General features: G+C 38.0%; 1 protein-coding gene across 1 annotated transcript; it reads right to left on the bottom strand.

The window, feature by feature from the left end:
* Window positions 1-983: 983 nt before the first annotated feature.
* Window positions 984-14099, bottom strand: LOC104165002 (adenylate cyclase type 1-like; the record flags this gene model as incomplete). Its single annotated transcript, XM_009704507.1, has 3 exons — window positions 13794-14099; window positions 2815-2973; window positions 984-1125 (listed from the first exon to the last, which is right to left on the bottom strand). Coding segments are annotated over exons 1-3 (468 nt in total), but the record flags the coding sequence as incomplete, so codon positions are not given.
* Between the last annotated feature and the right edge of the window lie 680 nt (window positions 14100-14779).

The raw sequence follows: 14779 nt of genomic DNA, 5'->3' as shown, positions 1-14779 counted from the left end.
TTCTATGATTCTATTCTATGATTCTAAGAAAATTTGGAGTGAAGGGCAGCTATAATAAAGGGATGATCAAAATCATTGTGGGAGTCTGAGGTGACACAGCAAGCAAGGAAAACATTGAATTTGTCATGAGCAGCTCAACATAGCAGGAGAAAAAAAACATGCAGGTTTTGGACAGAGAATATATTATTTGTTGCAATGATCTTAGAAAATTTACTCAGCTTCAGCACAAGTACCTGATCGGTGGTACTGTGGTATATACATTTGAAAGCAGGATGGTTGACTGCAGCCTCGTCCTCTGACCTGGATAAAAGGGCTTGTGTTGTACAGCTCGGCAACATGGCAGCTTTTACAGACTTCCAGGGGATGTTAGTTCAATCACAGCTGAATTCATTTCACTGACTTTTCTGCTGTGGGCCTGACATGTCTGTAAATACTACTTTTTCTCTGTCTATTCATTGAGTAATCCTCCAGGCCCAGTAAAGGAGCTAGCAGTATCAGAAGTGGTTGTAGAAAGAGTTAGGAGCGCATAAGTAGAATGGCATGGGAATATGGGAATGAAAGAGTAAAGAAAACTAGAAGAAAAATATCCAAGCTGTCAGCATTAATATTCTAAAACACCCTTTTACAGGGAGGAGGAAAGGAAGAGTGAATTAAATTTTTAGAGTAACATATCATAGAATTTCTGACAGAATGATTACAGAATCTGAATAAAACAACAGTTTTCTTTTTTGGGGAGGTAAAGGGAAAAATTATTTTATTTTTTGACTTCAAAAGTACATTGATCATCTTCTCTATGTAAAGTTCAAAGTTAGATTTTTTAACATTCCTGCCTCAGTCAAAACCAAAAGATCTAATTTCAAGAGTGTTTGAAAAGCTTTTAGAAATAAGAAATACCAGTATTGCCTCTGCTTTCAGAATATCACAGAACAGTTGTTAAATTACGAAAACATGTCACAGAACAAGCTAGAATTTGTGGAGCTTACCTTCCTACGATGGGATGGCACAATAAAAAATGTTTCGATATTATGCTTCTTCAAGAAACTGTTCCTTTCATGACCATATCCTGGCTCTACCTCGTAGTCCCCATTTAGGCACTCTAAGGTGGTCTTTGTAATGTGAACTTTCCTAGAGAGAAAAATTGGACATTGTTCTTTAAATCAAAGATACATTATGAGATAGTCGCTACTGAAATACACTCCTGTGCAGAAGATCATAAAGAGGTCAAATTATGTGCAAAACATAAAAAAAAGTTTTGTTTTGTCTTTTTAGCCAAATAGAACATAGAAATATTTCTGTTACAATATTTCTGAACTTCAGCAGAGTGAACAGAAAGATAACCGTTGACTGTTCAAACATTTGCATATTTGTTCATTTGTAGAAAGTGAAACTCTGCACATCATCTTCCACATTAGGTAGCTTTCTTAAGTGTTTCCTTCACTGCCTCCTTGGAAAAACATCTTGCTGTTTGAAAATTATGATTTCACACTCCAATTCTCTCCTGTGCATAAAGGAGAAACTTGTTTTTCTGTTCCCCTTCATGTCTCTGACTTGTTTCATTTCCTCACTCTGTTTTGTAGGCAGCTTTCTAATCCACTTTGTTTTGGTACCACAGCCACCTTTGACACTATTCATGAGTTTTCTTATCCTGAAAATTGTCTTCACATTTCCTCCTGAAAGACCCCTTATATTTGAAACATCTTCACAGAAGGTATCTGGAAAGCTATTACTGCTTTCCTCTATTAAAGATGTGTTCAGATTTTTTTTCACTGGAAAGCCTTAAGGTAAGGAACATACAAAATACACTGCCAAAATTGTCTAAGGCATACGTAACAAACATAAATTTGGTCATATTAATCACAAAAATTAAGAAGTTCTCTTGTCCCTCTGTTCAGCAGACCATCATCTTGTAAAAACCCAACATAGGATGGCAGATCCCAGTCCAAATGTGAGTTGCACACAGAAACACACCCATGCATTTAAATTGGATCCAAGGCTGTCCAAGGAGTACTTTGGAATGGCTTTGAATAGGAAGAGGGAAGATTTAGATGAGATATATGAAAGAAATTCTTCATGGTGAGGGTGGTGACGCACTGGAACAGGTTGCCCAGAGAAGCTGTGGCTGCCCCCTCCCTGGAAGTGGCCAAGGCCAGGCTGGATGGGGCTTTGAGCAACCTGGTCTGGTGGAAGGTGTCCCTGCCCATGGCAGAGGGTTGGAACTGGATGGGCTTTAAGGTCCCTTCCAACCCAACCCATTATATGATTCTATGACACTTAAAATTCCAGGACATGCCCCATGGGTTGGCTGCAGGTTTATGTGCTACTGTATCATTTGCACACACACCATCAATATTTGATTTCATAAACAGGTATTTTTTTTTCTATAGCACACTACTGTGTTGGAAAACTTGCCAGGTAAAAGGAGTAAGGCACACCCTCCCACACACACACACACGTGTAGAGGTGCAAGGGTAAAAATTTCCTGGAATAACTAGAGGGTTTTACTTTTATAACATGAAATGGTGAAAGTCTAGCATTCCTACATTCCTAACATAGCCTCATTCCTACTCTTTATATTTGGCGCCTTCTAATAAGGATTTCGTTTGGAAATGTTTTACTTCTAATCTAACCTATTACTAATGTAAATATCAAGATCATTTGGAGACTCTCACAGGATAAATCACATAACACACTGATTGCTTACTGAGCACAATCCTTATCAATAGCAATCACACTGCAAATGCCTCAAAGAAGGAAATAATTTCTTCACTCATACAGGTTTCTGTTTCTTTTTCTGTGGTTCTTTCTCAGACTTACCCAGGCAGTCCTCCAGCTTCCATTACATTAGCTAAAGTCACATCATTTGACCAGACATCATATTGCCATTTTCGGAGGCCCAGGACCCCGCAAAGCACCCTGCCTGTATGCAATCCAACTCTCATGTTGAGATCAACCTCTGTGGCTTCTGCAACAGATCTGGAACAGACAGCATCAGAATATTAGTCTTTAGACAATAACATTGCTATTGATTTTCTTTTTCGCTCCTTCCCCCAAAATTAACATATATATACATGACTGAATAGACAGGATCTTTTAAAAATATCAAATGATATATTCAGGTACTGTTCTTTTCCGTCACTAGTTTCAAAGCCCCAACTGTAATTCCAAAGAAATCATTTTCTTGGCCATACTTTAATTACTATTGAAGCAAAATCTCAATATTTCTAAATTTCTTGATGTAATGCATTAAAATTTAATTTTCCAGGTCTCAAGGAAATCCAGAAAAGGCTATGTTTCATTACATTTAATAAAAAAAGAAAAAAAAAACAAAAAAGGACAATAAAGCAAGTGTAGTAAATTACTTTGTCACAAAACTCCCCTAAGACTATAACTTTTAGGTTTTGTTTACCACTTTTGCAGTTTGCTATCATGGTCCTACAGAAACTTAGATATTTTACTGGGAGACAGACAAAGAACTTTCTGGCTGTAACTCAAATAACTCACAGACAGCCAGCTTAACTCCTGCACTTTTCCGTTTATCTTGCATCTCACACATACTTACTTTTTGTTGTCATAAATGTTCCTTTTTCCCAATGCATATTTATTTCAGCAGTTTTTTTTAACCACAACATGATTGTTGGAATCAAAAGAAGATTTTTGAAACTATCTTATTAGGCTTAATTTTAACCTGACATGTGAGTAAGCAAATGTTTCAGTTCTACCATTACTCCAGATTGCTTTCAACTCAGTATTAAAATGGGCTACCTGGCTGCTTCTTTTTACCAAAAATCTCTGTTAATATTTCTCCTTATTCTAGCCTTGGGTTTACTGGTTGGTATTTTTTTCCTCTCTCTAATTCTTTTTTACCCCACCCCACATACACTTGACTCATATAAAGATCATGCTTGATTCTATATGGGCTAACTGAATTTCATCATGAAGGAGTTTAATATTAAACACTAAGGAAAAGATTGGTCTTGTGTGTAAAAGATAAGCCCGAGTCACTCAAGACTTGCATTTAATTTCTTTCCTCTTTTGCCACAGTTCATTGTGACTCAGTAATTTTATCCTGTTTCAGTTCTCCATCTATAATACGAAAATAAAACTTTATTTTCCTTACTCCTTTTGTTTGCAATGGCTTGATCTCAAGATAATAGCATTTATTTTGCAATTAAAACAATATAAAATAATCTGGAAAAAGAGCATAGTATGGACCCCAACACTTCCTTTCTGTGCAGCACAGAGGGTTAAAAATAATTCTAAAAAAGTTATTGTCTCATTGAAGTTGTCACAGTTTAGATTTGTGATGTTCTCTAAGTTTATAATTTAATTAAAATTTCACTTGAATGAAAACCTACTCAGTTAAAAATTAACATTTTTTTACCCAAGTGTCTCGGACTGTCAGTCATCTTGGATGATATTATTTAGTATTTCATGATATTTTTTTCAACGGATATTTTCATCCTATGTTACTGCTAGGAAACTGTAATCACACAGAGTTGTGCTGCGCCTTTACTTTCATGGTATGCTCAGCTTAGTATCATTTCCTGTGGTGAGACTGAACAGGCACAGACATATTAAACACTTACAGTTTCTGGGAGAAAAGAGGTAAGAAGACGTGAGAAGGCAAATGGATAAGCAATGACTCCACTCTACTATGTTCTTATCGGTTCAATTACCCAGTTACAGGAGGACAGGACAAAGAAAATGATGAAACCAATAAATCAGTGCAAGAACAGCAGATGAAGAATGATTATAAACACTAATATCTTTCCAAAGCTCCTGCAAGAGTGGCACAGAAACCACCTGTAACTATGGACTTGCACCTGTAAATTTAATCTAACCTTCAGAGATTTTCATCGTGTAGCTGGGAAAGGAGGAATTAATTGGCAAAGTCGCTATTAAAAGCATTTTTAATTTTGGTGCCAGAGTAAGGAAGGATTCTTCATTTCTGTGAACGCAGGACACGCTGTAAGTCGTACCCTGCGCTGACTTGTGAACACTGAAAAGGAGCCTTGAAGCTAATAGTCTTACACATTACACGCCGAGGTAATGCTGTGCATAAATCTTTGCCGCTCTCTCTGTAACAGAGACACCTGGCATTCCAGTTACGTTGCAGTCCAAAAAGAGATGATATCGGTGAATAAAGGAAATTGATCAGTGTAAGATTTGCTTTTCATTAGGTTTTTAAATTTAAATTTTCCAATGCAGTTAGTAGAAGATCTTAAACTGAGGCTCTGGCTATAATTTTCCCTTGATCTTCTTTGACCAATATATGTTTTTTAAATTATCATCCAGCTACACTGGATTTGGCAGAGAGGTTTTTAGAAGAATTTTTCAGCTATTTCAAGAGTAGTCACTGTATTTGTCTTTTGTATAGTTGTACTTATTTAAATACAATTAACAGAAAGGGTAGCATAGGTCAAGATGTGGGGTGAGCAGCACGAGATACTTGGTCTTAGTTTAAGTAAGGAACTCTCTAACCGCGAAGTGCTGAAGTATACACCATGTCAGCCATCACTAATGTGAGTAATGTGGAGATCTCATTTGTCCCCAGAGGGAATCTGGGCATACCACATTTTTCAGTCATATTTTATGCAACAGCACAGAAAAGCTTATGCACAGCTTTCTGAAAGATTAAATATTTCCTTGTCCTATTTCTACTCACTGCAAGTCAGCTTTCCTTTATTCACTATCTGTTCCCAGTCAAGCCTCAAAAATGACTCCAAGGTGTCCTAAAAGGACTCCAGAGTTACAGGGCTTGTTGTGCACGCTGCTTGACAAAGCCTTGAGGAAATGAAAGGAGCTAATAATATCAGCCACTTAAAGACAACTTAACCTTTGTATCTTCACTTGTGTATGTGTATTGTGCCATTAACGGACTGAGCTTACACCAAGACCACAGCCTGCAAGCCAAAGCCCTTCACGATTACACCTTGCTTGTCTATATATGTTCTCTCACATAACTAAGCAGCTATGTAATTATCTTTGTTGGTGAACCTGCAAGTGTGTGAATTTGTTTGCAAATGAATGTCAATTTTTTTTCCCATTTAAAACAGTATATAAAACCTCAGGCTAAATGTAAGCGGAAAGACAGTGAAATTCAGACATTGATAAAGACCACTCCAGACGTCTGACCTTGCTTTGTCCCAACTGGCTTCACAGAGAGGGGGAAATTTCATCTGCTTTTAGAAATTTGAATAGCATAAAAAAAAGTAAATGAAAAGAAATGAGCAGAGAAATACAACATGGCTGATCATACTCCTTGTTAAACAAGCTGGACTGTATAATGTACCAATGAACCATAAAGCAGAATCTGAAAACACTTTATGTTTTGAACAAAAGATTTCCAGAAATTGTCATTTAGTATAAAGTCTAAATCGAGAATGCATTTCTACATTTTCTCCAGAAATGACAGTGTTTCAGAGGTACTTTCACCATTATTAAATTTAAGTACGAAAAAAACGTTCACCAACAGTTCATTAAAATTTTGAATTTACCTTGAAGACCTGTCTGCCCTTTATGCAGTTAATTTCCATGAATATACCCCACTCAACTATCAAAAATCAGAAATATTAAGTGATATATAAAGAATAGGCTTCAAATATAAAATCAGAGCAGTACCACAATCATATTCCCAAACATCATCATTTCTGCACTAAAATATCACAAAAGTGTCCAATAATGCATTTTAAATTATAAATACACTTCTGAAAAAATACCAGCACTTCACAAACCAGCCACGCATAGGAAAAAGAAAAGGTTCTCAAATAAATTATTCATTATAACTTATTCTCTCCCAGAATCAGATATAACATACTCAAAAGTTTTCCAAATGTTAACACAAAAGTATGCCCAGAAACAAATGGAAATTGAAAAACATATTCTTTTTAAACTAGAAGCTTGCAGAGTTTATGTAAGTGATTAATAAGATAACCATCTATCCTGACAACTCAAGTATCCTACCAAGCCTTTAAATTTTAGTTCTCTCCTTACCTACAAATATTTCATGTGCTGCTACAAACTATCAAAGTCATTTAGATCATCTGCAGAACAGCTCCAGACCTGTGCTGCATTTGAAGGAAAAAAAAAAAAAAGCTCTGCATCCCATTTCTTATAAGTTATTTAAGGCTTTTCTTTGGGTCTAAAAATACCTGCATAGAAATAGATGTTTCCCAGTTAAAAGTACAGACAAGATTCAAGATTTTTGCTTCAGTTACATATGTTTGCTTTTTATATATGTGCGGTTCTAAGTGTGGCACTTAATTTTGCACATCTCCCTAAATATTTCTGTGTCAGTTCCATTTCAACTACATCAGGAATTGGTCAGCTCTTGGATGTTAATGACAAAGATTATCTTTCTGTGAACTCCTCTGTCAGCCCGGCAGGCCGTGGGAGGAGAGGCTGCTGGCCACGGCCTAGAGAACCCAGTAATGCCCATACGCTAGGCCCCCTTGCCCTCCCTCCCGTTTGTCTTCCCACAAGGCTGCGGCCATGTTAGGCCTCTCAAGCAATTAAGTTTTCTGTTTTGAAAACTTTTGCTGTTTCGGCAGCTGTTTCTCCAGGTCAGGTTCAGGGGTTTTTTTGGTTTCTTTGTTTTTTTTGTGGTGGATTATTTTATAAAATATTGACCAGAGCTGCATGCTTTCCCAGTACGTTGCTCACCTGGAGCATGGCAGCAGAGAGCTAGGGCAGAGAGCCTGGGCTGTGAAGGTCTGATGGCTTCAGCAGTCAAGAGGCTCTCTTTGACAGAGGAGCAAGCTGACTAAGCTTTCATCAATGGTAGACAACATTCTCCACTGCTGAAAATGCAGTTGCTGGTTCTCCCAGAATTCAAGGTCAACTCACTCCTGCCAGTCCAAACTTTCCCAGGCCCCAGACCTCTAGAAGACCAGGGGAAAAGCATCAGCAGTGTTGACATTAGGGAAGTCAGTGCTTCTGTCTTCTTCCTTGGACAAAAGATCACATAGGAAAACTTGATATTTTAGTTAGGCTTCCTCAAACTGCCCACTGTACTTCATCTCCCTTCTCCAGTGCCTTTGGTCAGTCAATGACCAAACCCGTAGGAAGGAGGCAGTTCAAGCATCAACCTCTACAATGTCCCATGCAACCAAGCTGCAACGCAATGTGCAGGTGCAAAAAAAGCCCAACTTCCATCTGTGAGATCTTACACGGATGGCTGATGGAGTCATCTATATTAGGTAGAATCATTCATATGGGATAAACTTGCCTATGTGACACAGAGAAAAGCTGATAGACTGCACTGGAGTACCTGGATTTTAAGAAGCAAAGGTTCATGGACACTTTCCTTCAGACCTCTTCAAAGCCCACATGCAGTAGGAACATTCAATCCAGGGGGGTAGAAGAGACCTATTCTAAAGTAATCCTCCCCCTCCTCCTCCCTGTAATATGTTTAGGTTAAACTGAACTGGTCAGCAGCAGCTGCTGTGATCTACGGATGTGCTCCTACTGTGCCATGCTACCTGCTAATGTAGACATAGCCAGTGATGCAGCTAGTGGTGCAATTCCCTCTGAGTCAGTACTAAAATGGCATCCTAGTAAGATGTCAAGGGAACGAGTATTGTGAAAATGTACCGTTTACGTGACGACATGAATGATTACAGGATCCCATTACACTTCTGACAAGTTTACGAATGTTAACCCCAGTATTTTGGCCCGGTCCCAAATCCAGTATTTATATCCTGCTCACCCAGATTCCCTCCTCATTTCCAATTGGAAACATCACAGTTCACTTCTTGCCCTCTGGCGTTATCGAGTGCATTTAAATAACTCCCTCATTTCATCACATTTCCTCTCCTGAGAGGTGACATTTCCGGACTGAGCCAAAGAATTGTTTAATATAATTTATATCAGTTGATTAAGTGCTCTGTAAGGAAAGACAAACTATTATTAAGAATGTATAAAATTGCCCCCCCTAATGCTAGCTTAAACCGGAACTCTAGCCATTTTATGGGGGAGAGAGGGAAGAGCTTGGGTAGCTGGGCAAAAATTTTCTACATGGCAATTAGATAACAAATATATCTATTTAGAAGGTAAAATACTGCAGAGTGGAAACTTCAAATGTGGCAAGCAATTTAAGTAAGGTGAAGAGAGTACTTGGCCTAACACACTGTTCAAAACCAAGGTGAGGACAATATCTGCCACGTCAGAGCAACATCTGGCACATTAGGAGCACTATTGAATATGACCATTTTAATTGTATTACTACCAAAAACCTGACAGTTAAAAATCACCTGATGAAAGCAACACTGGTAGTATCCAACACTTAACTCCCACTTAAATATTGCTATGATGGTAGAACAAAAACTCGGCCTGTACTGAGGCACTGACACAAAACGCATTGGCAGCAGAAATTCTTTTGGAATAGAAACAGAATATAACACTATCTGTTTTGTTGGTTTTTTTAACGAAAAAAAAAAAATCCTCTCATAATGATTCTGGTCTGACTTAAACTGTGCCCTCGAAAAAAAAACTTTGTAGAAGGCAGATGAAATTGTGAAAATTTTAAGTATTTTATAATGTTCTTTCAAAATTACCCTGAAAATCTCAATCTAAATGTAACGAGGCAACATTCTGAGATGATACTCATATACAGCACCATATTCTAGGATACTTAAATAACAGTTACACAGAACATGAAGAGAACAGAAAGTATTAATTTATATGAACTTATTGTAACATTCAAGTCAGTCACATCACAGATCCATCAACCAACCCCTAGAAGTTTTTATTCCTTGATTTCCTGGAAAAAGCACATCTCGGTGGCACATATCTCTGGGACAGGCACTTCTGACAGATCCATCAGCTGAATCATAATTCAAGTGATTTTATTTATTTATTTATCCCAGGTAACATGACAAACCTGTCACTAGAGATGACAACTTCCAAGCACAAATTTACAGTGCCAAGACCTGATTTGTGCAGTGAAGTGAATAAACTTTTAGAAGACTACCAGCTGGTATCCAACTCTGGATGAAAGGGGGAAGTCTAAAAACAAAAGTGACTCTGTATCTCATGGGACTGATAAACAACACCTAATAATCATACCAATAGCAAATAAAATGTTGCATTCCAACTTTAACATCATAAGCTTTTCAATTCTCCTTTTCATTTGCTCAACATATTTTCAAACAAATTAATCTGGAGAATCCATCTTCTAAATTTGGTCTCTGTGAAGGAGTGAAGAAGTTTTTCCTAATCTTCAGAAGAACTTATCTTCCTGGTTTGAAGCTTTTTGTGCAGTTGGGTTAGCCACATGCTTTCGTCAACAAAAGAACCTCACCCAGAATCCAACAATATCTGAACAGATGATGCTCCACTTGCAGTAAAAGAAAAAAATAGTACTGCCATCAAGAGCAATGGTACTTGGAATGCACCATCTTCCTGTTTCCTAACATAAGCAGAACAGGCACATTCATTTAACTAAGAGAAGAAATATGCATTGAGCCTGGATCTTACAGTCCTTACTCATGCTACTAATTCCTCACTGAAAAAAATAATTAGGATTAATTAATTCTGCTGATGTACAAATGATGCAGAACAGATCTCTAGCCATTCAACAACCCTAAATAAATCTGGCACTGAGTTATAACCTTGCCTCTTCTCCATCTTGCCCTCTCACCATGCTCTCACCACTGACTACACTAAAGATTTACATTTTATGGATTCTTTAAAAAATAAAATTCTGAAGTTGTCAGTTAATTATCTTCTACCACAACCTTTGACTAAATACGTCTAGATAACACACCACAGCCCATCCACTTAGAATCACGGAATTGCTGATGCTGGAAAGGGCCTCTGGAAATCCTCTAGACTAACCCCTCTGCTCAGAGCAGGGGTAGATACAGAAGGTTGCCCAGGACTCTGTCCAGCTGGGTTTTAAATCTCTCCAAGGATGCAAACTCCACAACTTTCCAGTGCAACCTCTCCAGCAACTGACCACCTCCACAGGAAAAAAGTTTTTTCTTGTATTTAAATGGAATTTCTTGTATTTCAATTTGTGCCCATTTCCTCTTGCCCTGACACCAGATACCACCGATAAAAGTTTGGCTTTGTCCTCTTTACATCCTCCCATCAGGTATTTGTATGCATTGGTAAATTCCCCCTGAGTCTTCTCTTCTCTAGGCTGAACAGTCCCAGTTCATTCCTTCCTTTTTAATTTATCTTCTTTTTCAAGTTTACACTATCATGGCAGCAGCCAATAAAAGATAATATAAAAAGGGAACATGTTTCATTTCTAATATTAGTAAAACTGAAACATTCAAAAAATGGAAGTTCAGACAGTTATATCACTACCTTATTTGTATATATGAAACACAGCACAACTAATGAATTAAAGATTAATGCCAGGTTTACAAGAGGATGAGAGCATCAGCTACTGCTTTTCAGGGATCTAAAGAAAAAAAAAAGACTTTGGAAAATGTGCACAAAGACTGTATATATAACTATGCTTCTAAAGACCCATGATTCCTTATAAATGGAGTATCCATATACCGCTGAAAGAATGCACATATACATGATTTACAGACTTAGGATATTATTTTAGGATTTTATAGTATCATAGACTATCACATATTATCATAGATTACAAAGTCTTTTATCAGTTTTACAATGTTTACAAAGATGATGAACTTGCATCAAATGAGAGGGAGAATATGGATTCATTTACCCAACTCTTCACACTCTGGGAGATTTTATAAATTAACATTATCATAAAAACACATGGACTGAGCTAGAAATGAGAATCAGCCTTGAACTGCTTTAAGTGCTTCTCTCCTTTTTTCTATGCTGTCAAGTCCTCTGCAAAGAAAGCTCTGTGAATCCAGGTTCACAGAAAAGTTTAAGGTTGATATGAAGCAACAAGGATGTGTGGTAATGTCTGTGTTCCCCTAAGGCATTAGCAGGGTTTGAACAACTAGCCACTACTTCCATAGAGATAAACCTAACTCTCTTGAGCAAAACTTACAATGAACTTTGTGAGAGGATCATAATACATTCTTCTATAACACCAAGACTCTCCAGAAATGAGCACAATCTGGTTTTAGAGAAACATCTTTGTGTGTATATATATGCATAAACATCCTCATGTACAAATAGAAGACATGAAATATATGATGTGGCAAAAGCTTTATTAGAAACAAGAAAGAAGGTGAAATGTTCCAAATCAAAGATGCATAATTTGAATTCATAAGCCTTATGTTTGCTTATTCTATGATTTTTTCTTTATTTAATAGTTTACTATTCATTTTTAAATTGAGATTACACTGCGGTCTATTTACATTCACAAAGAAGGCAGGTCTTCTCTGCATACAATGAAAAAACTTCAGGATTAAGTGAGGGGAAGCAGAACATTGAGTCAACTCCATATTCGCAACAGTTGAGCTGACAACAGAGAGAAAGAACTGGCTACTGGAAACAGTAGCCAAACACTTTCCAATATTGAATGGGCTAAGGGCCCTGATGTGACACACTTGTGCAAGCTCATTCCAAATGCAATAGCCCTGTGCTGAGCAGTATTTACAGAATCACAGAACTAATTTGGTTGGAAGAGACCTCTGGGATCATTGAGTCCAACCTTTGCCCTAATACCACCATGTCAACTAGACCATGGCAGAGTGACACATCCAGTCTTTTCTTAAGCACCTCCAGGGATCGGGACTCCACCACCTCCCTGGGCAGCCCATTCCAATGCCTAACCATCCCTTCTGTGAAGAAAGGCCTCCTCATTTCTAGCCTGAACTTCCCCTGGCACAGTTTCACATGATGCCCTCTTGTCCTATCACTGGCTGCCTGGGAGAAGAGGTTGACCCCCATCTCGCTACCCCCTCCTTTCAGGTCGTTGTAGAGAGCGATCAGGTCTCCCCTCAGCCTCCTCTTCTCCAGCCTAAACACCCCCAGCTCCCTCAGCTGCTCCCCATCAGACTTGTGCTCCAGACCCTTCACCACCTTCGTTGCCCTTCTCTGGACTCGCTCCAGCACCTCAAGGTCTTTCTTAAAGTGCGGGACCCACATTTATATACTGAATGAATACAGGTGTGTACTCCCTCCTATAGCCTCCCTATAAAACACATGCGCACATATAGAGCAATAGAGTAGCAAAGAAATTTCCCATCTTTATTCCTTTCCTCCTATGTAATGAAATAGATCTCCAGCTCTCGCTAAAAACTCATTCACAGTTCTCTCACATTCACACTTTTCGCCTTGGTAAAATAATGATCAATGCAGAGCTCTCAAGCATAAAAAAATTCTTCTGATTAGCAAAGTGAATTTCACATTACATTTCTGGAAAGCGGGATAAATTAAAGGTTTAAACACAACATACAGAAAGGAGAAATCAGCAAGCTATCATTTTGAGAATACAAACACGAATACAACATGCATACATCAGGGCTGGCTTTGAGTTTACATACGGGTGTGCAAAATGAGCAGTGTTTATTGCTGTAAAACAAGAAATTGGACTCCTTTCTTTCTGGCAAATGGTAATAGGAATATTTCATTATTTCCTAGTAGCTTTCTATCCCCTAGTCAGTACATGTATGTGCCTCTACATACTCATATTTGTGCACTTTTGCCTCACAGCAATTAAATGGAGTGGAAAATCGATGTCTAGAATGACCCTTCCTAAAATCAGTATCCTGTGACCTGAATGCAACAGTGGGAACTGCGAGGTGGGCAGTGCTGACAGACACTGCTGGTTTTCTGAGAACACTCCTCCCGAATGCCACACAGAATTTGGTGTAGCACTTCCATCCAGGTTCACCGTGCCCAGTACTTACGTGATGGTGTCAATCATATCCAGTCCCATTTCAACACAACAATGGGCATGATCTGTTTTGGGCTGGGTCAGTCCTGATACACAGTAGTAACAATCCCCTAGGATTTTTATTCTTCTGCAGTGGTTTTCCTTTAATAAAAGCAGAATGGGAAATGTTTTATTATTCATATAAATATTCCAATATTTACAGGATAAAATCTTCTCCAATACTATGCAGTCATTCAAGGAATCCTTTTGTCGTCAAATGAAGTGAACTACAGTTCATGAAATCGAGGTTCCCTGTACAGAACAGCTGACATACACATATTTGTTTCTTTCTTTATTTATAAACACACACATATATACTGGAGATCAGCCCCACATTGTTCAATACACATGGGGTAACACTGCTTAAAACTATAGTTCTGAACAAATCTTACTCCTTTGCCCTCACGTTAGGTCAGTACCAATTCAAGATTTGCAATGAGACTTCATTTTTGTATGAATCCAAACCACCACTGAATATCAAGAAATGTTTGTATTCTAAGAAGCTTTTGTTTCCTATCCAGTTCCAACTTACCAGGAAAGATGATGTATTTATCTGTAAAGGTACATTTGTTTGTGCATTACCAATTCATAAATTACAATTTACAATACAGCATGATCAATGTAAATATCTTGCAGATCAGAAGACACAGTCACTTTGTGTTACCATCAAATTTATCTCTTGTTTGCATACAGTTTAATTTCTACAGCCAAAGAGATCTGGTTAAATCTCTCCCATTTTGAAAAACCAATGATGACATCTGATGATTGCTACACTGGTCTGAGCAGAAAGTTCATTTCTAAGCAAAGAGCACATGACAAAATGTCTGTAACAAAGCAGTGCCTTTAACTAATAAACTATGAGGAGCCATGAAGAGATGATGGTATCCTTTGCAGCTAGACTATGGCAACTTCTACCCATTTAGAGAATGGGACAGAAAAGTAAATAACCTGATTAAATGA

This window comes from Cariama cristata, unplaced genomic scaffold (genome assembly GCF_000690535.1).
Source record: "Cariama cristata isolate BGI_N322 unplaced genomic scaffold, ASM69053v1 scaffold27007, whole genome shotgun sequence".
Lineage (NCBI taxonomy): Eukaryota > Metazoa > Chordata > Aves > Cariamiformes > Cariamidae > Cariama > Cariama cristata.
This window is presented reverse-complemented; position numbering and strand designations above follow the sequence as displayed.